The following is a 23,999-nucleotide window of genomic DNA, read 5'->3' as shown; positions in this document are numbered from 1 at the left end:
GCATGGCGGGCCACGCGTTCTGCGCCTTCTGGACAGGGAACATTCGTCTCCCAGCCCCTCCCCACGCTGTATCTTGTATGTATAGCCTCCCCCTCCCCCAGCTGTGGTCACTTCATACAGCAGCTTCCCTTCCCCCCTCACGGGTCGGGATCCCCCTGAGCCGCCCTCCCCAGCTTCCGAGCGGGAAGGGGTTGACAGAACGAGGTGTGTTCCCCCCGCGCGCGCGAAAACTCTGCCGCTTTCTGTTACTGAGCGCACGCGCTGTCTCGGGCCCGCCTTCTCTTTTCACGTGACCCCTCCTCTCCTCTCCCTCTCGGCTCCATATTGAATTTGAAACTGAAGGAAACGAGCCTGGTCACAAAATGGAGGTAATCGGTGCCGCGTGGAGGGAGCGGGGCTGCTGTCTGGCCAGACACGAAGGAGGGGTAGTGAAGTCGTCTCCCCGCGCGCTGCTTTCGTGCCCGGCCGGGCTCCATGCGGGTGGATTTGGGACGGGAGCGTAGGCAGCTGGGTGTGTCGGGCAGGCTGGCGGCAAAACGGCCCTGCTTCCCCCCAGTTCCTCCGAACGGTTCCCCCCTCCCCCGAGCCAGCCGCCTCGGTTCTGCGAAATAGCGCACTGGCCGAGGGTGGGGGGAGGGCTGCGCTTCGTACTCCGGCCCCTCAAGCAACAGGGCTGCGGCCGCCATTTTGCCGCCCTGTGAGCACTCTACTCTCCGGGGATGGGGGAGGGAGGGAGCTTGACACTATGGGCCCGGCCAGGAAACAGCAATGCTCGTAATATCTCCCCCGCAGGGAGGGTGGGGGTGGAGAGTGAGCCCCGGGCCCCCCAGTAAAATCCCCACCGCGCGCACCCAAGGGAGGGGCGTAATTTCCAGCAATGCTCCCTCTCCCGGCATCGACAAACACTCTCCAGTCGGCACCCGGGAAAGCGGCTGTTCCAGCCTAAGCCCGGGGATGGGGAGCGATAAACAACCCCCAACCCACAGCTGCAAAATGCCACCCTGGTGTCTCCCATCCTCCCCCCGGTAGAGACAACCGCAAAATGCCATCCTCACTGGGGGAGAGGCTGGTGTACGTGACGCCTCCAGAATAGGCTGGCAGTTGCACCTACAGCAACACAATCCCCACTGTCCCCAGGGAGAGACAAACGTCTAAAGCCAAAGTCTGTCCCAGCCACCAGAAACAACCAACATGCAGCTGCCACGAGTCTGGGAATAGACACAAAGGAAGAGTCTCTCACACGGAATCTGATCCAAAGCCCGTTGAAGTCAGTCAGACTCCCATTGACTTCAGTAAATTTTTGGATCCGGCCTACTCTGAGAATAAGATACAAAGCAGATCCTACTGCTACCCATGGAAGATCCTGTAATGCCTCAGCTGTTGGAGAGAACTATTGCACAACCGTTCCTTTCTCAATCCATTGGGGAGGGATGTGGGTATCCCTGCTCAGTAAAAACTCACAGCAAGATTCCACCACTCCGTTTCTCAGGTATCCAGGCCTGAAGCATGTAAAAGCAACTAGAAGAAAGGGAGAACCTGGCTGCCTCCTTTAGTAACTGCTACTGCGTAAGAGGCAGAGAAGAAACTCCAGACAGTAGCATAACAGGTCAGAATTGCTTTCTGTGTAAGCAATTGTTTTAATTGCCTTAGGGATGTTGAACAGTTTGCAAATGGTAGGGGAGCTGTCCTGCTGACGTTTAACAGTGTGGATCATGATTAATATAGCTTGAAAATCCATGGTGTACCGTATCAAATATTTTCCTGCTCTTCACAAGTGATAATGCTGCTTACATTGGGAATGGGTTGTCTGCAACAGTGTAAATCATTTACATAGTGTCATGAACAGAACTAAAACCGGGCTAGAAACAATGTTTTAAAGGAATCTTCTTCAGATACATTTGCAATATATTCTCCTTGTCAGAACTGTCTTAACTACAGCTGTGTTTAAATGCAGTGCCATAAGTTTCTGTGAAACGCACTGTAGACCTAGTACTGCCCAGTGTCATGCATGTTGGCACTTCTGCTTATAGCAAACCTATCAGGCCTGCCTGCATCCCAGTTGATACCTCATGCATTCAACTAGCCTCTAAGCCACGGGTGGGCAAACTTTTTGCCATGTTGGAGGTTGCAAAACTGTATGGAGGGCCGAGTAGGGAAGGCTGTGCCTCCCCAAATGGCCTGGTCCCTGCCCCCAACTTCCCCCCTCAGAACCCCTGACCTAACTGCCCCCAGGACCCCATCCCCTATCCACCCCCCCTGCTCCCAGTCCCCTGACTGCTCTGACCCCTGTCCACACCCCTGCCCCTTGACAGGCCCCCTGGGACCCCACACCTATCCAACCCCCCTATCCCCATACCTCTATCCACACCCCTGCACTCTAACAGCCCCCCCCCCCGGGCCTCCCACACTTATCCAACCTCCCCCCTGTCCCCTGGCTGCCCCCTGGGACCCTCCACCCTTTATCCAACCCCCCCCCGACCCCCTTACTATGCCACTCAAAATAGCATGTCTGGCAGCTGCACTGCCTGGCCAGAACCAGACGCACTGCTGGCAGGTGTGCACAGCCCTGCGCCCAGAGCGCTGTCCGTGGGGTGGCATAACTGCTAGGAAGGGAGGACAGCGGGGGAGGGGCCAGGGGCTGGTCTCACTGGCCGGGAGCTCAAGGGCCAGGCAGGACAGTCCAGCGCGCATGCTCTAGTTTGCCCACCTCTGCTCTAAGTAGACAGTAGTAGTTCCTCCTGGTCTCCTGTGTTCATTGTGGTACCAGATTTCAGGCAGCTTTCTCCACCCCTCCTGCTAGTGCTGGCCTGCATAGAGCCTAGCTAGTGGTGACAACAGCTGCTGATAGGAAAGTGAGGGGATTTAGAACCTTAAAAAGGCACAGTAGAGGTCTAAAAGTGGGAATAGATTGGGGAATCTCCCACACCTCTAACAACTCCTCCGGGCATGTGCTAGAGTGCATCAAAACCTACCCATCCTCCCCTTTCGCAGCCCCTGACTGCCTCCAGTTCCTGGTCTCACCACCCACCTCCTCCAGTTACCCATAATTTCCTATGTTCTTCAGAAGCAAGGAATAGACTCATATTTTTTCTAACACCAGCTCTGAGGAATCTTGAGAGAGAAATTGACTTTCACCTCTGAAATGGCATACATGGAGCTGCACAAAACTTAGCATTGAGGTAGACAGCATTTGAGGACAATAGAGAAGCTCTGGTGGTACTTCCTAAATGCTCCTATAAAAGCTTTTGTTTCTAAACAGGATAGGTTGTTTTTAAATCAGTGTTTAAATATTGATTAAAATCTGATCAAATTGAAGTTTGGTTTAAATCTTGTCTCTTCTTAGTTTACAGAATAAAAGTTCATTCTCACTTAATGTAGAATCAGCTTTTATAATGCATACATTAAACGTGTTGACTGTCTACCTAAAAAGCTAATAGTTCTGTTTGGTAACTTGCATATGTGATGGTCAAGCAGTTACTTAGTTTACTAATCACATTTTTCAAATACCATTGTTGGAATAAACATAGAATTGCTCCTGATTTACTAGATTCTACATTGCTATATTTTGCCGAATGTTAGAATTAAATCTAAAACCAACATACAATATTAAAACTATTTTTCCCTTTATTGGGGATTCCTATATTAGTAACAAAATGGGATATGGGCTAATTTTAGATTATTGTTATTTCTTGCCCCATGAAGAACTGTACATCTGACTCTTACTAACTGGCATCTCTGCCTTTCCCAGGATATTCTTCAGTGGCTGAAATAAAAAAAAAAAAGTACATGGAAATCACTGATCTATATATATCCTGTAAAAGACAATATATAAAAGCTAGGTTTAGTAAACTGACTGAATTATCACCAGGGCAGAGAGAAACTGGCCTTGTGTTTTCAGCTTATACTTTACTCTCACTTTGGAATACATTTACTAGAATATTTCACTGTTGAATAGATTATACTGTAAATTTTGTCTGGTGACTAGAAAGATGTTGACTAAATCTGTGTGCAGTTGTTTCCAGCTATTCATTTAAAAGTGTAGAGGAAGTTGGGGGCCTAAACTTCAGTGTTAACTGAAATAGCCAAGGAGCAGAGGGGACATGCTGCCTTTCACTTGTTAAAGGACAATAATCTAGTACAGGGCTTCTCAAACTTCATTGCACCATGACCCCTTTCTAACAACAAAAATTACTACATAACCTCACAAGGAGGGACAGAAGCCTGAGCCTGCCCAAGCCCCACTGCCTGGGCTGGGGTAAAATAGGGGAAAGAAAGTCCAAGGGTTTTAGCCCCACGGGGGGGTGGGGGAGGGCTATAACCTGAGCCCCACTACCCAAGGCTGAAGCCTTTGGGCTTTGGCTTCAGCTTCAGCCCTGGGCCCCATCAAATCTAATGGCATCCCAGGTGACCCCATTAAGGGTACTGACCCACTTTGGGATCCCGACCCACAGTCTGAGAACCGCTGATCTAGCACATGAGTTCAGCCACTTTTCAATCTTGAAGATTGTCTTGTTGACTACTTCCCTTATTTGTGACTGTATGTGCCCTTGGTAACTGTAAGCAATTGCTTACAAGACATATTAAAAATGTTACAGGTTTTTAGCTTTAATTAAACTTGCAACAGGAAACAAAGATGAGGCAAAACCATGTGACCAGTTGTACTCCACATACAGATCACTAGTGGTCAGCTGTCCACAGTTTTGGACTTTCTGAACTAGCAGAAACCCACAGTGGCATTGAGGATACTTGCATTAATGTCTAAAGTAAAGCATTAGAGCAATATTTGCTGTTATGGCGATGGTTTTTCCCGTATTATAGTCTTGTAGGCTACTTGCTCAGTGAGTAGAACACAAGGGAAACCTACCCAATAATCCTGTTAATAAACAATATTTGTTAAACATTGGAGGCTTTAAAGCAGTGACAGGCAACCTGCGGCTGGACAGCGATTTACCCTGATGGGCTGCAGGTTGCCCACCACTCCTTTAAAGGATATCAGAAACAGAATCTAAGACCAGAAATGAAATTTTATGTAGTAAGATGAATACCATATGTTGACTGTGATAGCTATGCAACAGCAGTCAGATTTCATGGTGTTTTATAAATCAGCTGAAACTTTTTTCAGACCTCACTTCCCCAACTAGCAATTAGAGTAACTATCTTAAAAATAACCTAAAGGTTAAACACAAAAAATAAATCCTGTTGCATCACTCTTCCTCTAAGCTTCCATCTTCTGTCTCATAACATGTTCTTCTATTATTTTTTAATAGAGCTTTACCCCACTGCCATACCCTGCCCTTCTTAGTAAAGCCACTTATTTGTTCCAGCCCATGGAAAGGCTTCTTCTTTACGTATGGGGAAGAAAAAGACCCGCAGAGGTAAATACTGACTCATACTGCTTGTTTCCTAGGTTAAAAGGAGCAACTGAGTTAGTGCATCCTTCGAAAATGTCTGGGATCAAAGAGGAGAGAGATATTGAAGACTACAAGAGGAAAGGAAGAAGATCTTCACAGGTAGAGTGTTTCCTTTATTTCTTAAGTTCATTCTGGTTCTCCTATACAGGTAGATGAGAGTCTTGTCTGTCTGAATGTTTCAATGCGAGTTATTTAACAACACTTCTTCAGCATTCATGCCTGCTCTGCTCTGTTAACTTGTTTAGACACTCCCATCCCTTGCATTACAAATACCGAAACAAAACAGGGTCCAAGCAACAAACTTGTTTGCTAAAATGTTATGTATAGTTTATTACTTCTCAGAGTCTATCCTGTAGAATGAGATAAAATCTGTACTTCTATTCTGTTACTATAACAAAATTTATCTTACAAATGTCCTCAAAGATGCTAATTTTCACTATTGATTGAGATGTTTTCTGCTTTACTGCTTATGGTTTCAGGAGCATCAGCAGTAAATTAATGAATTCTTGATCTTATTCAGAATTCCTTCCATTGCTCTCAGTCAGAGGGAAGACAAGCTATCTGTAACTAAAATGAACAATTCCTTACAATCTCTGAGAATGGAAGTGAGACTATACCTTGTAAAAGTGACAACTTCCCTATCCAGGTCCCTTGGCATTTTTAGTCCTGAGAAAAGACTTAGTTTTTGTAATTATAGGTCAGGTTTTCTAAACCTTTTATCACTTCTGTTCCTCTCCTTTGGACTTGCTCCAATATACCTGCATCTTTCTTAAAATGTGGTACCCAGAACTGGATCCAGTACTCCAGCTGAAGCCTCACCAATGCCAAGTAGAGTTGAAATATTACTTTCTGTGTCTTATGTACAACACTCCTGTTAATATACCCAAGAATATTAGCCTTTTTAAACTTCTTCATATTGTCTCATTCAAGTTGATCTATTATCTCCCCCCCCCCGCGATCCTTTTCAGCAGTACTACCCTCTTGCCATTTCTTCCCCATTTTGTAGTTGTGCATGAGGCTATTTTGTACCAAAAATGGTCCTTAAACCTTTTTAAAACAATACCATAACTATTACATTCTATCCAAAGATGCAAAAAAGTAACATCAATTGCTCAGTCTCTGAACCCACAAGCGAAAAACGAGTTTAATGGTCATTTTAGGGCTGCAGATTTCATGATGGTGAAAATGTTATGGATGTGGTTTCTCTGACTTCCGTGCAGGAAGGCTTTAGGTGAGTTGGTCTGCCAGCCTGGTGAAGAGGGGAGGCCCTGAGGATGGGGCATGTCAGAGCAAGTCTGTCCCACGTTCGTCCTTTATTGGTGGCTCCTATGGCCTGGTTCTCCATTCAGGGCTTTGCAACATGGGCACAAGGTCACAGTGCCACCATGACTGAGGAGTGACCAGGCCAAACCTGAGTGCTGATGTGATTCCATGCAATAGATTGCACTATCCAGAGCAGGGAGCTGGGCTAAGTCCTACAGGATGTAGGAGCTGCTATTGGGATGAATGTAAGGCAGGCTTGCTCTTCAGCCTCCATCCACTTCCTCATTGGGCCAAGATTAGAGTTGCTGTGCAGAGGATAATGATTCTGTTGTGGATGTCAGTGCCCCCTCAGCAGGGCAAGGAGAAGAACATGACAGAGGAAAGGCCGGAGATGCTTGCCTATAATTTTAAAAAGCTACTGTGTTAAAGTATTGTATAAAAAATCACAACCCATGGCTTTTACTAAATTTACCATCAATGGGCTGATTTTCTTGATTAAAAATGCCGTAACAAATCTGCAGCCAGTTTTACAGAGGACAAGTCTCTCCACCAGTCTGTCACTGTCAGTCTTATTTTTGGTCTCTGGAAATACTTAGGGATTGAATTGGCTTGGAGATTGAGCTGCAGTATTTTATTCTTAGCTAGGGTTGGTCCCTGCAGATCAGTTGGTATATGCTGTCGGTGGCAACACAAGCTTCTCCACCGTTCTGATCTGCATGTCTCTTTTTTTGTTTGTTTTTTTCCCTGTTGATAAAGGATATTGATATCTGGGGCTGTGAAAACAGCACCTGTAAGTAGTCTGGGAAAACTCTAAAATCTAAGTGCTTCTTGGAAGCTGTTGTGCTCTAAATATGAAACAAGTGAACTGGTGTTGGAGCTGCAATAGCAAATTAAGTTTTGGGAAGCATTTAAGTGCGTTTTAGTCTCCAGTGGCTAACTCCCGGTGTCTCCAGACAAAGCGTAGGATTGTCATGGAGTGCTGTGCGGGCTTGCGGGCCCCCGGTGGTTTCCACATGCAGGTGGAAATGCTAGGATCTGGGGGTGCCTGTACAAAGGAAAGACAGAGACTTAAGGAAGCGGCTTGTTCGCACCCGGCCATGTCTTGTATTTCGCCCCTCCCTCAAGCGCTCCTGTTGTGGCTGCTTAATACAACGAGCCAGGGGGCTCCAGACAGAAAATGTTGGTCTCGCATACGGGGTCAGAGATGCTGCTCCCACAGGAGAAAGAGCAACAGGCTCTCTTCCTCCTCCCCTTGCCGGTAAGCGGCAGCTTGGTGCGCGCGCTGGTTTCTAGCCCGCCTTCCTCCTATCACGTGATCCCGCTTTCCTCTCTGCTCCATATTGAGGCGAGGGTGAACGCGGCGGCTCGTGTCCGGTCACAAAATGGAGGTAACCGCCGCCGCGTTAGCGCTGCGCTGAGGGAGCGTGGCAGCTGGCCTAGACTGCAGGAAGGGTGGGGGAGGCGACTGGCGCGGAGCGTGCTCCTTGGGGCGGGTCGGAGCGGAGACTGGCCGCTCCCGTTCCGGAATGCGCCCCCTGAATAGGCGTCTCGGCGCCGCGAAATGGCGCGCAGGCCCGCAGTGTGGTCTCGTGGGAGGCTACCCTTCCTCTATGCAAGGAGCTGCGAGCGCCGGTGCTGTGTTTCCTCTCCATTGCAACCATCTGCTCGTGGGGGGCAGGGGAGAACAGGCTGAACGTAGCTGACAGGAGTATAATATTCAGCATAATCCTCAATCTTGGAGACTAACACCACAGTCCATCCCCCACACGCATGAGGGACAATCCTGATCCCATCTCCAGGAAACTAACCTCCAGAAAACTCCAGCCATCTGTCCCCAGAGAATGAAATTCTTTAACAAGGTAGCACTGTTTCCCAAGCGACGAACTCCCAGGAAAAAAACATCTTCCTGGAGAGCTTTCTCTAAAATAGAAACAGCCCCCTTTCAGAACTCTCTTGCATTAAAAAAAGACAATCACCAGAAGGAGAGTGCAGTACCCAGCAAAATATTTCCTGACTCAAGGAGAAACTAATACACCAAGATCTATTCCTTCTAGCCAATGAGAATACAATACATAAGAAATCCCAAGGAAAGACTGCAGTTTGTGCAGGAACTAGGGGGAGAAAATGACACAGCAGTATTTCCCTTCCACCAGGAATGACTCTTTTCGGTTGTTCTCCAGTCAAATTCCTGGAGCATAGATAAGACCTGATTTTCTCTTATTTGTATTAAAATGGCAAATCTGATACATGTTGAACAACAAAAGGGATCAGGTCTACTTTTTCTTTTTGTAGGTCCCTTTTAACAAAGGAACCCAGCTCAGTTTCTCTGTTGGCAGGCTGAACTGCCAAACAAAATACATGTTGAGAGAGCTTTTCTTCATGCTTCTTTTGCTCCAATACTGTGAGCAGGCACTTTTGAAATATTCAAGACCTTTACTTATTATTTCTTTAAATTCAGTGCCTGCTAAGACTGAAAACAGACAGGCACAGCGGGGAAAGGAGTGTGTGTGCATATACAATCACAAACAAAGCTGGCTAATGTAAATGTAAAAAACATGTTGTAGGTTAAATACTGACTCTTCAGCATATGTCATGTAAAATTATGAATGCTGCTGATTACATTATATTGCAGTTACTATGAAGCAGTAATTACACCATGACTAAACTTGAACCTTTACAATTTTTAAATACAAATGTAACTAACGTATTTGGAGTAAAGGTACCCAAATATTTTCAGTCTGGACCATTCAAAGTATTTCATGAACCATGTCTCCCTCTTGTAGTCACAGGACCTCTGAAACCTTCCCTCCACCCTCTACTTAACCATTACATACTATTTTTATGGTAACTTAGTTGTTTAAAATATAAAACTAATTCTGGGGGGAGGGAGGGGATGCTTTTGGCTATCTATAGAGTTTTCTCATCTGAAAATGAGCCAGCTCTTCATGAACCACCAGCCATTGGTCTTTGCACTATAGTTTGGAACTCACTTAACTGAGTATTTCCCAGAAGTGGTACAAAATTCAGTCTTAAGCCTTTGTCTGCTAAGCAGTCTTGAATAAATAACTTATAAATATGTTGTCCTTCAAGGCAGCCATATTGCATTCATTCAAAGGGAAATACGTTTTTTTTCTGAAAAGCCAAATGACCTTCCCTAACCTGAGAGCAGGACTGGAATGCTCCACTTGCAGATTGGAGTGGCAGATCACATCTGTCTGAGGCCAGGGTTACTTGATCCATATAAAGAACAGGAGTACTTGTGGCACCTTAGAGACTAACAAATTTATTTCAGCATGAGCTTTCGTGAGGGTTACTTGATCCATATAAAGAACAGGAGTACTTGTGGCACCTTAGAGACTAACAAATTTATTTCAGCATGAGCTTTCGTGAGCTATAGATCCATATAGTTGTACGTACAATCAGCCATCCTTCAGCTTTCCCTGTGTCTGTTCCACATTAGCCTGCAGATGCAGTGATCCCTCATGCACATCCCCTCTGTAGGGCTTTAATTGTGCACAGGGCCTTGTCCAGCACTCCACTCTGGAGTGTTTCCTATTTTGTGACACTGCTTTCATAAACATTAAAATATTCATCTTCTGCTTTTCCCACATGAGCTGTTGTATGAGTTGCCCAGTAGGCTTAAGGAGATGTAATCAACTTGAAAAACACTCTTTAATTTTTAACCTGCTGTGTAATTTAGTAAAACCTGTGGTTACAATATTTGGTAAGTTTGCCAAAAAAAAAAAAGTTGTACATTGTCAGCACTTAGTCAGTTATCTCCTTCATTGCTTAAATCGCTTGAAACTGATAGGAAGGAGAAAACCCCTTATGTCTTTAAACTTAATCAAAATTCAAAATGTATTGTTAAAGCAGTGGTTCTCAAACTTTTGTACTGTTGACCCCTTTCACACAGCAAGCCTGAGTGTGACCCTCCCTTATAAATTAAAAACATTTTTTTTTTTTTTAAATATTTAACACTTTTTTAAATGCTGAAGGCAAAGCGGTGGAGGCTGACAGCTCACGAACCTCCCCCATGTAATAACCTGGTGACTCCCTGAGGGGTCCCAATCCCTAGTTTGAGAACCTCCTGGGTTAAAGAATGCCCTGAGAAGCTGCACTGTTTAAAACTAAACTCTGCATTTAATTTTAATAGCTCACATTTAAAATTCAGCTCAACTAAAGTAGAAACAAGCTTTTCCTTACTTTTGCTTTCTAATACAGTAGTTGTTCCTCCAGCTTTAACCTTGTTTCATGGGCCCAGCTCAAGAAAGCACTTTGGGGCCAATTTTTCACAGCACTGTTAGACTTAGTGTTTCAAGATACTTGACAATGTGGCCTTTTAGAAATATGTTTGAACGAAGACCTAAAGTAAGCTTACACTTAATTCAAATTTCCAAAAATGTCTTAAATTTGATCTACAAAAATAAGTCCTAGAAACATGTTCTAACATTACCTAAATGTTCTTTAAAAATACTTGTAATTGCTTCACTAATTTGTATAAGATTCACATTTTAAGAGCTGTCTTCACATGTCCATGCAGCTTTTTGAAGCAATTGAACTAAATCTGTTCTTAAAATTACACCTTCAGGTAAAGCAGTTCAACTGTGCCATATAGACAAGACCTTGTTTTACTCTTGGATAAGGTGTGGGGCTACAGTGCTTTTTGTTATACACCTCTACCCTGATACAACACTGTTCTCGGGAGCCAAAAATATCTAACTGCATTATAGGTGAAACCACGTTATATCGAACTTGCTTTGATCTGCCAAGTGCACAGCCCCCCCCCCCTCCCCCCCGAGCTCTGCTTTACCATGTTCTATCCAAATTCATGTTATATTGGGTTGCATTATATCAGGGTAGAGGTGTACTTTCAGCCTAACATAGCTAATGGCTGTTGATGGATGGAATTGTTGCTGTCTAATCAGGCTGGCAAAAGACAATTGAAGCTTCCTATAAGAAAGCCTTTACAACTTTGTTTGCCTCTGTACAGGGGCCGAGATGCTCAAAAAGTGACTGTTTTTTTTGTGTGTGTGTGTGCTGGACTTTTTTTTTTTTAAATCTTAGTTTTTGGTTGCTTATCTTGAAAGACCCCATTGTCTGAAAATTGGGCCCCTTTATAGTGTGGGCTCCCAAGTCACTGGTCACTTAAATCTAGCAAAACAGCATGTTCTCAGACCACTGAGACTCTGATCTTCAGTTTCTTGACAGTGCCTTTTGGCTTGATGTCTTGCTTTATTTTTAACCCTGTAGAAGTTATTTGCCAGTGTATAGTGGTGACTCACTTATAATGAAATCCATAGGATATAGTTCCTGAGACTTGCAGGTCAAATAGTATTAATATGCCATAGATATTTGGATACACTTTAAAAATAAACTGTTTTGATACTCTTGTATCTAGCTATCGGTAGGACCAAACTTGTAATACTAAAATTCAAAACAAAGTTCTAGCCTGCTACACAAAACCACACATCACTAAAGAAGCTAACCAGTGGAATTACTTACACCTATTCTTCACCAAATGTTAAACATGAACAGAAAGCTTTTTATTTAAATGTTATGAAAAAAACTCAGAATTGTTAATAATGTTACCAAACTTGTTAACTTTACAGGACACAAGTGTTTGGTGTAGCTTGCTGAGAAGATGTCTTGTTTTTGCAGGGCCATGACCCAAAGGAGCCAGAACAGTTGAGAAAACTGTTCATTGGAGGCCTGAGCTTTGAAACAACAGATGATAGCTTAAGAGAACATTTTGAAAAATGGGGCACGCTCACAGACTGTGTGGTAAGTTGTCATAATTCAAAAAATGTTTGTGAAACAATGTAAATATCTAAATGTAGTAAGGTGATACTGTGTCTCTTATGCTCTTGTAGGTGATGAGAGACCCACAAACAAAACGTTCCAGAGGCTTTGGCTTTGTGACTTACTCTTGTGTGGAAGAGGTAGATGCTGCAATGAGTGCTCGACCACATAAGGTTGATGGGCGTGTGGTCGAGCCCAAGAGAGCAGTTTCTAGAGAAGTAAGTCATAACTTAATTTGTACTGAGTATATATTTATATTTCTGATCACTTCTTAAGTACTAAATATAGTTTCTGACCTTCTAGGATTCTGTAAAGCCTGGAGCACACTTAACAGTAAAGAAAATATTTGTTGGTGGAATTAAAGAAGATACAGAAGAGTATAATTTGAGAGACTACTTTGAAAAATATGGCAAGATTGAAACCATAGAAGTCATGGAAGACAGGCAGAGTGGAAAGAAAAGAGGATTTGCTTTTGTAACTTTTGATGATCATGATACAGTTGATAAAATTGTTGGTATGTGACTATTATAGAATGTGAAATTACTTGAAATAGTGTAACTGATTTTACACAGACCTGAACCATGCATGGAATGTATTATTAGTAAGCAAATACTTGACTGAAAGCATGCTGCAAGAAATATATTGTATGAGCTAAGATAAAGTGTAATCTTTGCTTTTAACCTATTCTTAGCTTTTTACTAAAGCTTTGTGTAGCTCATGTTCTGGTGAACAGTGAAAACGAGAAACTATTTCAAAATTGTTTGTTTTCTAGTTCAAAAATATCATACTATAAATGGACATAATTGTGAAGTGAAAAAAGCACTTTCCAAGCAAGAGATGCAGACTGCTAGCTCACAGAGAGGTGAGTTTGGGGTGATGCATAATGGGATATTTTTACATATATTAAATGAAATGCAAACTAATCTATGTAAAATATCTTGTAGGTCGTGGAGGTGGCTCAGGCAACTTCATGGGTCGTGGAAGTTTTGGAGGAGGAGGTGGTGGTGGTGGTGGAAACTTCAGCCGAGGAGGAAACTTTGGTGGCAGAGGTATATGATTGAGACTTTCATATTTCATCAAAATAAGACGTTGGCTCAACCAGACTTGTATTTGTTCATGAAAACCTCTTTTTTTGGTCCAGGAGGCTATGGTGGCGGCAGCGGTGGTGGTGGTGGGAGAAGTGGAAGCTTTGGGAGTGGTGATGGATATAATGGATTTGGCGATGGTAAGCATATCCTAACACCACTTGATCAGAACTGGCTTTGGACTTGGAAAGTGAGGTTATTTTGGCAGGGATTGTTTACTTGGATATTGTGCAATATGAGTTGAATGAAATCCTTTGATATTTTTTTTTCCAGTGCAATTACATCTTCCCTAAAGATGAGCAAGCTAGTTAAAATGAAACTGATCCAAGTGTAAACTGAGCCTTAAACGTGTCTACATTTAAGTAAATGGTAGTCAAATATTCATTGAGTGAAAACAGTTAAATGAAAGCTAACTTTTTTTTCTAGTTCCTATGCCTGCTATTGGCTGAAACCTCAAGGGTCTGATACGACCTTATTACATGAAAGTTGACTCAATATCTGAGGTTCATATGTAAAAGATATCATAAACTTGTAATCTTAGCAGACTTGGGTTTAGATAGGCATCCAAACCCATGGCGGGACAGAATTTCTGGAAGTTGCCCATCAGCAAGATGTGTAAGTGGCACTTCTGCCTCTGAAAACAATAGAGGAAATAGAACAGTAGACTATTTTAGACCTGATCTTCCAAACACATGTAAAGTAGTCACATTGAGTTCACTGGTCTACTCTTGTGTGTAAAGTTATTTCCCAAAAAAATGTTTGCAGGATTTGTCCCTTGCACGGTATGTTGATTTGTACCTTTTTCAGTATGCCTCATATAAAAGCAAGAAAACCTGGCAGTGATGCAAATATAATTAAAGCTACTTTATTGCTTTTAGTACAGACATATAGACTAATGTGTTGTGACTTACCTAGCTATTAATTTATCAAAGAATATTCTTGTAGCTGAAGCAGCTTTAGCATTTCAGTTGCAGCATACGTAATCTTTCTACTTAAATCTGTACCCAGTTTTTTTTGGTACACTGACTAATCTTTCTTTTTTAGGTGGGAACTATGGAGGTGGCCCTGGTTACAGTAGTAGAGGGGGTTATGGTGGTGGTGGAGGAGGACCAGGATACGGAAACCCAGGTGGTGGATATGGTGGCGGTGGTGGTGGAGGAGGAGGAGGTGGATACGATGGTTACAACGAAGGAGGAAATTTTGGTGGCGGTAAGCAGATATTTAAAATATAGCCTATAGCTCACAAATCTAAACTATATAGAACCTAAAATTATGGGATATAGTAATGATTCTAGAAATGACAGAGGTTGGGGTTTTAATCAACATAAGGGTATTACAATGGGGGTAAGCAAACTTTCTTTGTTTATACTTAATTGTACAATCTTCCATTGCTCAGGAATTTTATGTAAAGAGCAATGACCATAATTTTTGGGGTGCAGGGGGGGAGTAGCAGATAGAGGAGAGACTTTCTTCTGAGGTCTTGAGCGAGGAGAAGTAGAGAATTCCCAGGACTATGCTCAACTTAATATATCAAAATTCTGTATAACCTGGCATGAAGGTATTTAGTTTAATCTTTCATAACCTCCACTACTGCTATTTTGGCCAGAAAGTTTAAGATACGAAACTTCCCTTCCTCCATTCTGTGACCTCAGCAAGGTTTGAACATCAGAGTCTGTATAAGACATTTAAATACTAACACTAAGTATTTCAGTTTGTTGCATTTTCTTTAATTAGAAAATGGATGCAAAATTACTAATTACACTGCAAAAGTCAGGAAATTAGTTGCTACCACTGTCTTGATATGTAAGCTATATTTGACAATTAAGCTTATTATATTGATGGTTTGAGGCTAAGTATTAATAAAGGGATTACATATAGGTTAACTATTAGCAAAAGGTTGCTTTCCTAACAAGACCCTGTGTGTTATAAATGGGTAAAGAAGAGAGGGGTGTCTTCGGTGATATTTCAACTTTTCAGTGTCTGTACATGCAGCTTTCAATGAGGACACTCAGTGTTCTTGGTTGTATAATAGTGTATTGGAATGAAGAGCAGATGTACACTACAGGTTCTTGCTAGTATAGCTGTATTGGTCAGGAGGGTGATCCCTGATCAACATAGCTGTGCTGGTAAAAATCCTTACTGTAGGATGCACGTACACTGACAAAACTACACTTTTTGCCAAATGTAACATACATTCCTTGGTGTCTGGAATAAGATATACCAGCAAAAGCAGTTGTGAAGCTGAACTCATACTAGGAGCACTCTGCCATTGTAATATACCCCTATAGCTATACCCACAAAGCCCAGCTAGGGCTTGTCTATGGGAGTTGAGTTGCAGTATGCACTAAACCATTGTACTGTAAAATACCTTGTGTAGACTCTGCTAGCATGAGCATAAAGCTACCTAGTTCACATTAATATACTTCTGGCAATGTATGCCACAACTCATTCCTGTAGCCCTGGGGTCTGTGTAGACCTGGCCAAAGGATGAGTGCTTCGAAAGGTAAGGAAGGCCCTATCAACATAACCAAAATGTCTTTCCACTAAGTTCAATACAAATTTAGCTAAACTTGGTGATATTAGTTCAGCCACTCCTCCACTGACTTAAGAGCCCCACAACGGCATTGCAGTACTTAAACCAGCTAGGTTAAAGAAACAAATTAGTTAAATCAGTGCACTTTCTATATATAGACCTGGCCAAAGGCCCCAGTTAAGCACATTCTTAACCATTAATGGCTTGATTAGCCCTGTACTTAACTGGCCTTTTTGGATATAGAATGAGGAGTGGGGCCTGAGTTGGTAGAGTTTGTTTTTCCTATAGTTGGGGAGGGGGAAGAGAGATGCTCTCTTCAGTTTTCCTGGATAACTTCTCTTCTGAGACTGCTCGCTAGCTAGTTAGCGGCTGTCAAGGACTTGAAAGGGGTTCATCTTGTTTAACTGTTATCTCTAACTGTAGAACCTTCATCTAGCTATGCTTTTCAGCAACTAATAAAGCAGTATTTTTGGGTTCATACTATTAATTTTGCCTTAAAGAGATACTGAATTACAGGTGGAAAACTGTTAATTTTGGGTAATTATGGTTAGGGTACCTCAGTAGAAAAACTGACTTTCTGTCTTAATGGAGGTAGAAATAGGAGTGACATAATGGTGTGGATGCTTGGTCAAAGACAAGGTAGTACATGTTCTCTTTCCCAAGATGGCATTGAAAGTTGGACTAGCATGGGTTAGCATGAGGCTGTGGCAAGCCATATGACCAGAATTTTGTAAGACTTGATTATAAACACTAACTTGTCCACATTGCTCTCCCTCATAAGAAAGTTTAAGACCCATTTCTTTCTTCCCCCTGAATCAGAAGTGATGTTTCATGTTTTTCTTTTTGGGGTGAAGAGAAAACTTCTATGTTGAGGGCTACATTAACTATCAGTTTTGAGTTTGCCTTTCACTTTTATGGCTTAACTATACAACCTGAGGCCAATCAGTGGGGTTCTTCAGGTTTTTATGTTTGAAGCTGTCTTTGGTAAATTTGGGATGATTAAAAATAAATAAATAAATTTTGTTTCAGGTAACTATGGTGGCAGTGGAAACTATAACGATTTTGGCAATTATAGTGGGCAACAGCAGTCAAACTATGGACCCATGAAAGGAGGTGGCAGTTTTGGTGGCAGAAGCTCAGGAAGTCCCTATGGTGGTAAATATAACTCTTTTTTTTGAGCAAAAAATTTTAAACACTTGCAAAGAAATTTTACGTAAATATATATGTTACTCGTAGGTGGTTATGGATCTGGAGGTGGTAGTGGTGGCTATGGTGGCCGAAGATTCTAAACAGAACCAGAAAAAGGGTGGGTATATTACACGCACACAGAGATGATGATGATGATGATGAAGAATATACAGCTGTTCACTGAGTAATAATTTTCTTATCCTGTATTCAACAGGCTACAGTTCTTAGCAGGAGAGAGAGAGCGAGGAGTTGTCAGGAAAGCTGCAGGTTACTTTGAGACAGTCGTCCCAAATGCATTAGAGGAACTGTAAAATCTGCCACAGAAGGAACGATGATCCATAGTCAGAAAAGTTACTGCAGCTTAAACAGAGAACCCTTCTTGTTCAGGACTGCCATAGCCACAGTTTGCAAAAAGTGCAGCTATTGATTAATGCAATGTAGTGTCAATTAGATGTACATTCCTGAGGTCTTCTATCTGTTGTAGCTTTGTCTCTTTTTTTTTTTTTTTTTTTTTCTTCCCTCATTACATCAGGTATATTGCCCTGTAAATTGTGGTAGTGGTACCAGGAATAAAAACCAATTAAGGAATTTTTAACTTTTCAATATTTGTGTAGTTCAGTTTTTCCACATTTTAGTTCAGACTTTAACAAAAATAAAGAAATGTAGTTTAGGGTGTTTCTTGTTAATGGAGAAGATTGATGAATTTCTCAATTACCATTTTGTGTTAACTTTAACTGTAGAAACACCTGCTGATTTGTAGTCTAAGAGGTATAGTCTCAATGCATATATGTAACTCCCATTGACATGAGTTTTATATATATGCAAATAGAGAACATATGTTGCATTATAGTTTTGTATTATTAGGATTGAGTTATTTAAACTAGTGTTTTGTGAATGATTAGAATTAAGCTTACTTTCAAATGAAAATTTCAAATTACTTCTTGGTTTGTGCATATTTTTTAATTTGTAGTTCTGTATTACTTAGTGCTGGCTCTGCAAGAAAATAAGGCCTGATAAATATTTTTAACAAGACTCTCTTTAGCTACATTAAAACTGCCTCCAGTCTCATTTTGAGATATGTAGGGGATACCTGCAGTCTCTTGTTCCAGTTCTGGGTGAAGAGGAGATGGACTTGCGTTTACCTTTTTTCAAATTCTTGTAAAGCTCAAAAGGGTGAAACTCAAGTGCCTATTACCTTAGGGTATGAAGTTAGATATTTTTTGGATGAAATTGTGCTTTGAAGAGAGCAGCCATGATGTCTTTCTCTTGAATTAACTATATTTCATTTGAATGTGCTGTTGTAGTGAGAGAATAGGTATATGTTGTAAAACAATTTAATGGCTATATGCTTCCTTGTACACACCCTAGGCATTTTTTCTGGACACATCCTTCTGACTTGGAACAAAGAGTAGCACAGGTATAATCCCTGACAGTCTCAGGTAATGCATTAAAAAGCCTCATGATGATGGGCAAACTGTCATAGTACAAGTATTTTACTTCTGAAGATATGGGTTCAAGTAAGGGATTTAGAGTTATTTAAAAATAAACTTGGTCATATTTTAGTGGCAGGAAGTCTTTTTAGTTCCATTGTTTGGGTTAGATTTGATACCAGTGTCAGTTTGCTTAAGAGACGCCCATAATCAATTCAGATATGATACACTGGATGATGGTGGTGTATCAAAGTGGAATACAAGCAGAGTAACTGGGTAGGTGACAGTAATGCTGAAAAGGATCTGGGGGTTATAGTGGATCACAGCTGAGTCAACAATGATGCATTTTCAAAAAGGGTTAATATTCTGGGGTGTATTAACAGGAGTGTCTCCATGTAGGACATTTTGGGGTGGGGGGAGAGATGGTGTTAATTGTCCTTCTTTGCTTGGCACTGGTAAGCTTCAGCTAGAGCATTTTGTCTAGTTCTGGGTGCCATACTTCAAGAAAGATGTGAATAAATTGGAGAGTTAAGAGGAGAGCAACAAATAAAAGGCTTAGAAAACCTGACATGAGGAAAGGCTAAAAAAACTGGGCATGTTTAGTCTTGGGAAAAGAACATGGAGGGGGGGACCTAATAAGTCTTCAGCGATGTTAAGGGTTTTTACAAAAAGGATGGTAATCAATTTGTTTTCAGTATGTACTGAAGGTAGGACAAGCAGTAATGGGCTTAATCTGCAGCAAGGGAGATCTAGGCTGGATATTTAGGAAATCCTGTTTAACAACAACAATAGTTGAGTTCTGGAATAGGTTTCCAAAAGAGGCTCTGGAAAATCCTTTTAAGAAAGAGGATGGTCAAAAACCTATCAAGGTTTACTTGGTCCTACCTCAGCACAGGGGGATGAAGTTGATGACCCCTTTCCTCAACTTGATTTGACTTTTCTCTCAACTCTTGCCAGAGCAGTGCTTTCTGTCATACAGGCCCAGAAGAGTAGGGATACAGTCAGTAGAAGAAAAACCCCAGACTTTTGACAGAATATGATGCTCAAATTGCTCTCACCTGTTTCACCTCTCAGTCAATGTGCAGTATAAGGTAAATGCAATTCCAGCACAGGAATCCATCTTCAAAGATGTTATGAAATGGCTTAAGTTACGAACAGTCAAACTACAATAAGTTACTATTTAAGAGGCTGTAGAAGAAATAAAAATCAATAAAATCATTAAGCAATGTTGCCAAACATTGTTATGGGAGTGTGTTCAAATTTCAGAATACTAAAGAAACAAGGAACACTGTCAAGGTTGGTAGGCACCAAACTGGATTTTTTTTTCTCATCTGCTCAGGTTTTTCTTGTGGGAATGTTCTAAAATGATTTTTTTTTATCTCTAGTTTTAAAAAACCCCAATAGTCTAGTATCTGCATGAATCCAGACTATAGTAGAATGGCATGCATTGAGATGGGAGTTTGAAAAAGTAGCACTTAAATGAGATACTTAAATCGAGTTCCTTGGAGGTGTAGAGAATGGCCAAACTTTAAAAGGTCCATCAAATCTGGCATCTGATCTGGATACTTGCAAAATTGTGGATGAGTTCTGCAGTCACACAACATTTAGATCACTCCTTGACTTGCATGTGCAAATGCTTGTTAACAAGGAGTTGGGTAAACCTGGATCTGGATCTGCATCTGATTGTAGGGAAAGAATTAGGATGGGTTGAGGTAAAGTCTTGACAGTGTTCTTTTTAACAAGGCCTCTGTAGCTGCCCTGTAACACTTACATTAGTTTCAAGACTTGTTTGCAACTTGAAACAGGTTGAAGTCTGCAAGTGACTTGTTCCTAAGTGGGTGGGGTAGCTTAGTTGTGGTATGCAATATGGAAAAGTGTAAGCTGTGAGACAGTGTTTAACCAGCTTTAAGAACCTAGGATGTACTTCTTAGCAAAGTATGGATCAAAGGACTCATAAGACAGGACTTCAGCAGCCTATTGAGTATGGACAAGTCAGCATAATTAAAGAATGACAAGGCAGCGGCAGCAACAGCAGCTTCAACTTCCAGAGAAGTGAAGGCATAAGATACTGTGCTGATAGTGAGCAGCTTTCCAAAAGCTAGTTAAATCTGCTGAAATATCGAAGAAAGTCTAGCAAGAGTTCTTCACCTTTTGGAACCTCCTTGAGTGATAGCCACTTGAGTTGACACAAAATCAATAGGTCTAGCATTTAGACCTGAAAGGAAGGGCAATGAGATAGGTAAGGTTTGCCTTTAAAAATTTTTCATGAATTAGAACAGTAGTGGTTTTTTTTAAACAAGGTAAGAGTAATTTATTTACATTGCAGGTTGAATGAGAAGCTGCAACTTGACAAAATGAGATGTCTTGCATATCTCTTCAGTTCAAAGGTTTCTGATTAGGTAAGACTTGTCCTGTACAACAAGCATCTGATCATGACCCTTCAACTCACTCCCTTCTAGATTTCCCCGCCCCCTCCTTTTTATTAACTTGTATTGAGCTTTTTCCTAGATAGGAGAAAAGTGCATCAGCAAATCACAGCATTCGCTGCTCAGAAATAGATATTTTTTGTGGGTGTGAAAGCAGTTCTATATAATTCATTTCTCAGCTGTTTGTATCTTGTAATATGTGGATCAGGGATTTGAGCAGTGGACTATAGTCTTCCCACTGTTAAGAGAGCTTCTAAAAAACCTTTTGACCACCATTCAAAATTGTTTTTAACATGGTGACACTAGAGTATTGCAGATGAAAGCATTCCTCCTATTAACGAGAACAATGATCTATTCCTTTGCAAAAGTTTAGGCTCTCTAATGGCATTAGTAATTAGCAAAGGAAATGACACATCAGGATGTGTAGGTCCAGTCTAATTTTTCTTGTCCTGGCAGTTTTTTCCTTAGAATGTCCTATAACAAATAGGGATCAGTCAAAGTGGATTTTAGCTCAAAACAACACTTTTATTTATGTGGAGACAGAATAAAATAACTTGTTCTATTTTGCACAAGTCCTTGACTGTCTTGGATATTTGCTGTTTTTCTGTGTTCATCTCTCTAGGCCTGAAGTTGTCATGGTGGGGAATATTTCCATTGTAGCCCTTTTTTACACTGGAGTCTAGTACCTATTTTAAATAAAACCTCAGTCAGATAAAATAAGAACTAGTAGATATTTTTACTTGGAACTATTACTGTTCACTGAAAGTAGTCTTCAAGTACAACTCAGCCAGTATTGTCTGCTTAAATTGCACTAAAATGAAAAATTCAAATGAATACATTTCACTTAAACAGTTTCAGCTGTTAAGTGTTAATATATGGATTTTGATTAATGCTAGAATCCCACCAGTTGAATCCTGTCAACATCTCCCTGTGAACACCTAAAGATCCAGCCTTTGAAAACTGGTGTGAGTCATTCTTAATTTTATTTAGTTTTCATTGTCTCATTTGATAAGTCTGATTAGAGATTTTTCTACAGAGTTATTTTAGATGGCATGTTTATAAACACCATGAAAATCTCACTTAGTGCATTTTTACAAATTAAATGAATGACAGTTAGTTATTTCCCCCCACTCTAGGTTGAGCCAAGGTTGAAAAGGTAGTTTTGCACTGAGGCAGAAGGTTCTCTATACCATTCATAGAGTACTAGATACCCTTGTTGCATTTGGTGGCTAGCATGCTTTCTTAGCCAGAGATTGAAAATTGCTTGTGCCTGCCTGCTGTAACCTTCCTAACCCTGGCTAAGAGGAACCTCTTCTGAATGCACATCATCAACAAAGGGTCACTTTCTAGATTAGATCATTTATTTTTTTGCTGCAGCCTGCCTATAGCATTTTCAAGTGCTAAGAACATACGGGGTATCTAGGTATACAGTTCCCGGAAAGTATTTAGTTCAGTTGTAAGATATATAGATTGATATATTGGTGATACTTACGATGACTCCAGAAAATAGCTACAAAACCTCTGTCTTTTCTGTAGATTTATGTGCTTTGGAGATTTTCTTAACATTTTAAGTGTAAAGCTTGGATATCCAAGCTTCTGAAATTAGCTTCCCAATATGCTTATGTAAAATATTGAATTAATTTACTTCTGCTTACTGTCTTCCAATTGCTTATGTTTTAGTTTCATCAGACAAGGAGATGAACGATTTACTTTAAAGAAAAGTTGGACAGATGGTATAGCAGAATATCTGAATTTCCAGGTAATATTTACACAGGCACTTTTAAGAGTGAGGATTGTCCTGTTTTCATGGACAACACTTTCCTTTCTCCAAACTGGTTCCAGTATCTGAAGTGGATCCCAAATTTATTTGGTGCAGTTGCTGAACTAGCAGTAGCTGCCATGCTTGTGAACAAAGTCACTGCCATACCAGTTTCTAATTGGTTGCTTTGTAAAGTACTTTAGGATACCAAGAGTATGAAATGTGCTAGATAAAATCAGATTATGATAGAGGATCCATCTTAATTTGCAGTCCTTGCTATCAAGGATAAATAGTTACCAGGCATTTGTTTCTACATTGCAACTTAAATGGGAAACTCCATTAAATACTTAAAAGTATGAAAACGTGTGCGTGCGTGTGTACACTGCATCAAACTGGGCCCGTTGGGAAACAGGACAAAATGCCACCTCCATTCTGTGTGTGGACTGTCCTGTTTCCCAGCGGGCCCAGTTTGATGCAGAGTGAGACTGAAATTTGGTTTGCCACTAGAAACTTTGGAAATCAGTCTGGTTTCCAGTATTTTAATGGGTGGAGGGAAAGGTTGTAGTCCTTCCCTGCATCAGAATGTCATAATGCCTTGTCTTACTGTCTTTTGCTATGTGTTTAAGACACTTTGTACAACGAATAAAATAACATTTAGTTATTTCACTGGAGTATTCCTTTAAATATCAATCTGATCCCATTTATCAATACTTGTATTTTAAAAATATGCTTGAACATAGTGATACCAAGACAGTCTGGGGTATGCTAACTTTCTAATGTATCTGAATGATTCTTTTTCTACTGTGGATGCTGCAGGTTGACTCCTGTACCGCTAAGATAACTTTTTCCTGAACTCAGTGGTGCAAGTCTATCCATCATAGAAGAAAAGTGACCCTTCCATAGAGGACAATGTCACAAGATTTGAAAACAAAAATTAAACCTATAATTAAAATGTCAGATAAAGGCTTAAAGGATAATGTAGTGAAACTGTACAGCTTGCATTCAAACAAGTTTTAGAAAAGAACATCCATAAATGTTAATTAACTATGTATATCAAAGTATTGTCGATAATGCATTTATATGTATTAAAATATTTCTAATTTTC

The 23,999-nt window shown here is 41.2% G+C and overlaps 1 protein-coding gene across 7 annotated transcripts; it reads left to right on the top strand.

The window, feature by feature from the left end:
* Window positions 1–271: 271 nt before the first annotated feature.
* Window positions 272–23,999, top strand: HNRNPA3 (heterogeneous nuclear ribonucleoprotein A3). 7 transcript variants are annotated; one of them, XM_050969064.1, is made up of 17 exons: window positions 274–368; window positions 1,490–1,606; window positions 5,408–5,510; window positions 12,333–12,455; window positions 12,545–12,691; window positions 12,777–12,987; window positions 13,246–13,335; window positions 13,418–13,522; window positions 13,615–13,698; window positions 14,603–14,767; window positions 17,121–17,246; window positions 17,328–17,397; window positions 17,494–20,948; window positions 21,036–21,108; window positions 22,032–22,100; window positions 22,816–22,894; window positions 23,711–23,999. In XM_050969064.1, exons 3-12 carry the CDS (start codon window positions 5,445–5,447, stop codon window positions 17,378–17,380), a joined length of 1,170 nt encoding a protein of 389 aa, XP_050825021.1. In that variant the 5' UTR covers window positions 274–368; window positions 1,490–1,606; window positions 5,408–5,444; the 3' UTR covers window positions 17,381–17,397; window positions 17,494–20,948; window positions 21,036–21,108; window positions 22,032–22,100; window positions 22,816–22,894; window positions 23,711–23,999. The 7 variants fall into 7 exon arrangements, with proteins under 7 accessions (XP_050825024.1, XP_050825025.1, XP_050825023.1 ...); XM_050969067.1 differs by lacking the exon at window positions 17,494–20,948 and having other exon boundaries at window positions 272–368; XM_050969065.1 differs by lacking the exon at window positions 22,032–22,100.

The sequence above is a fragment of the Gopherus flavomarginatus genome, chromosome 10, assembly GCF_025201925.1.
Source record: "Gopherus flavomarginatus isolate rGopFla2 chromosome 10, rGopFla2.mat.asm, whole genome shotgun sequence".
NCBI classification, from domain to species: Eukaryota; Metazoa; Chordata; order Testudines; family Testudinidae; genus Gopherus; species Gopherus flavomarginatus.
This window is presented reverse-complemented; position numbering and strand designations above follow the sequence as displayed.

Bases quoted from the DNA above. Each gene is read 5' to 3' on its own strand.
- HNRNPA3 (XM_050969068.1), top strand. From the start codon at position 5,445: ATGTCTGGGATCAAAGAGGAGAGAGATATTGAAGACTACAAGAGGAAA. The intron at 13,523-13,614 runs GTATATGATTGA...TTTTTGGTCCAG, and splicing joins AGGAAACTTTGGTGGCAGAG to GAGGCTATGGTGGCGGCAGC. The intron at 13,699-14,602 runs GTAAGCATATCC...TTTCTTTTTTAG, and splicing joins ATATAATGGATTTGGCGATG to GTGGGAACTATGGAGGTGGC.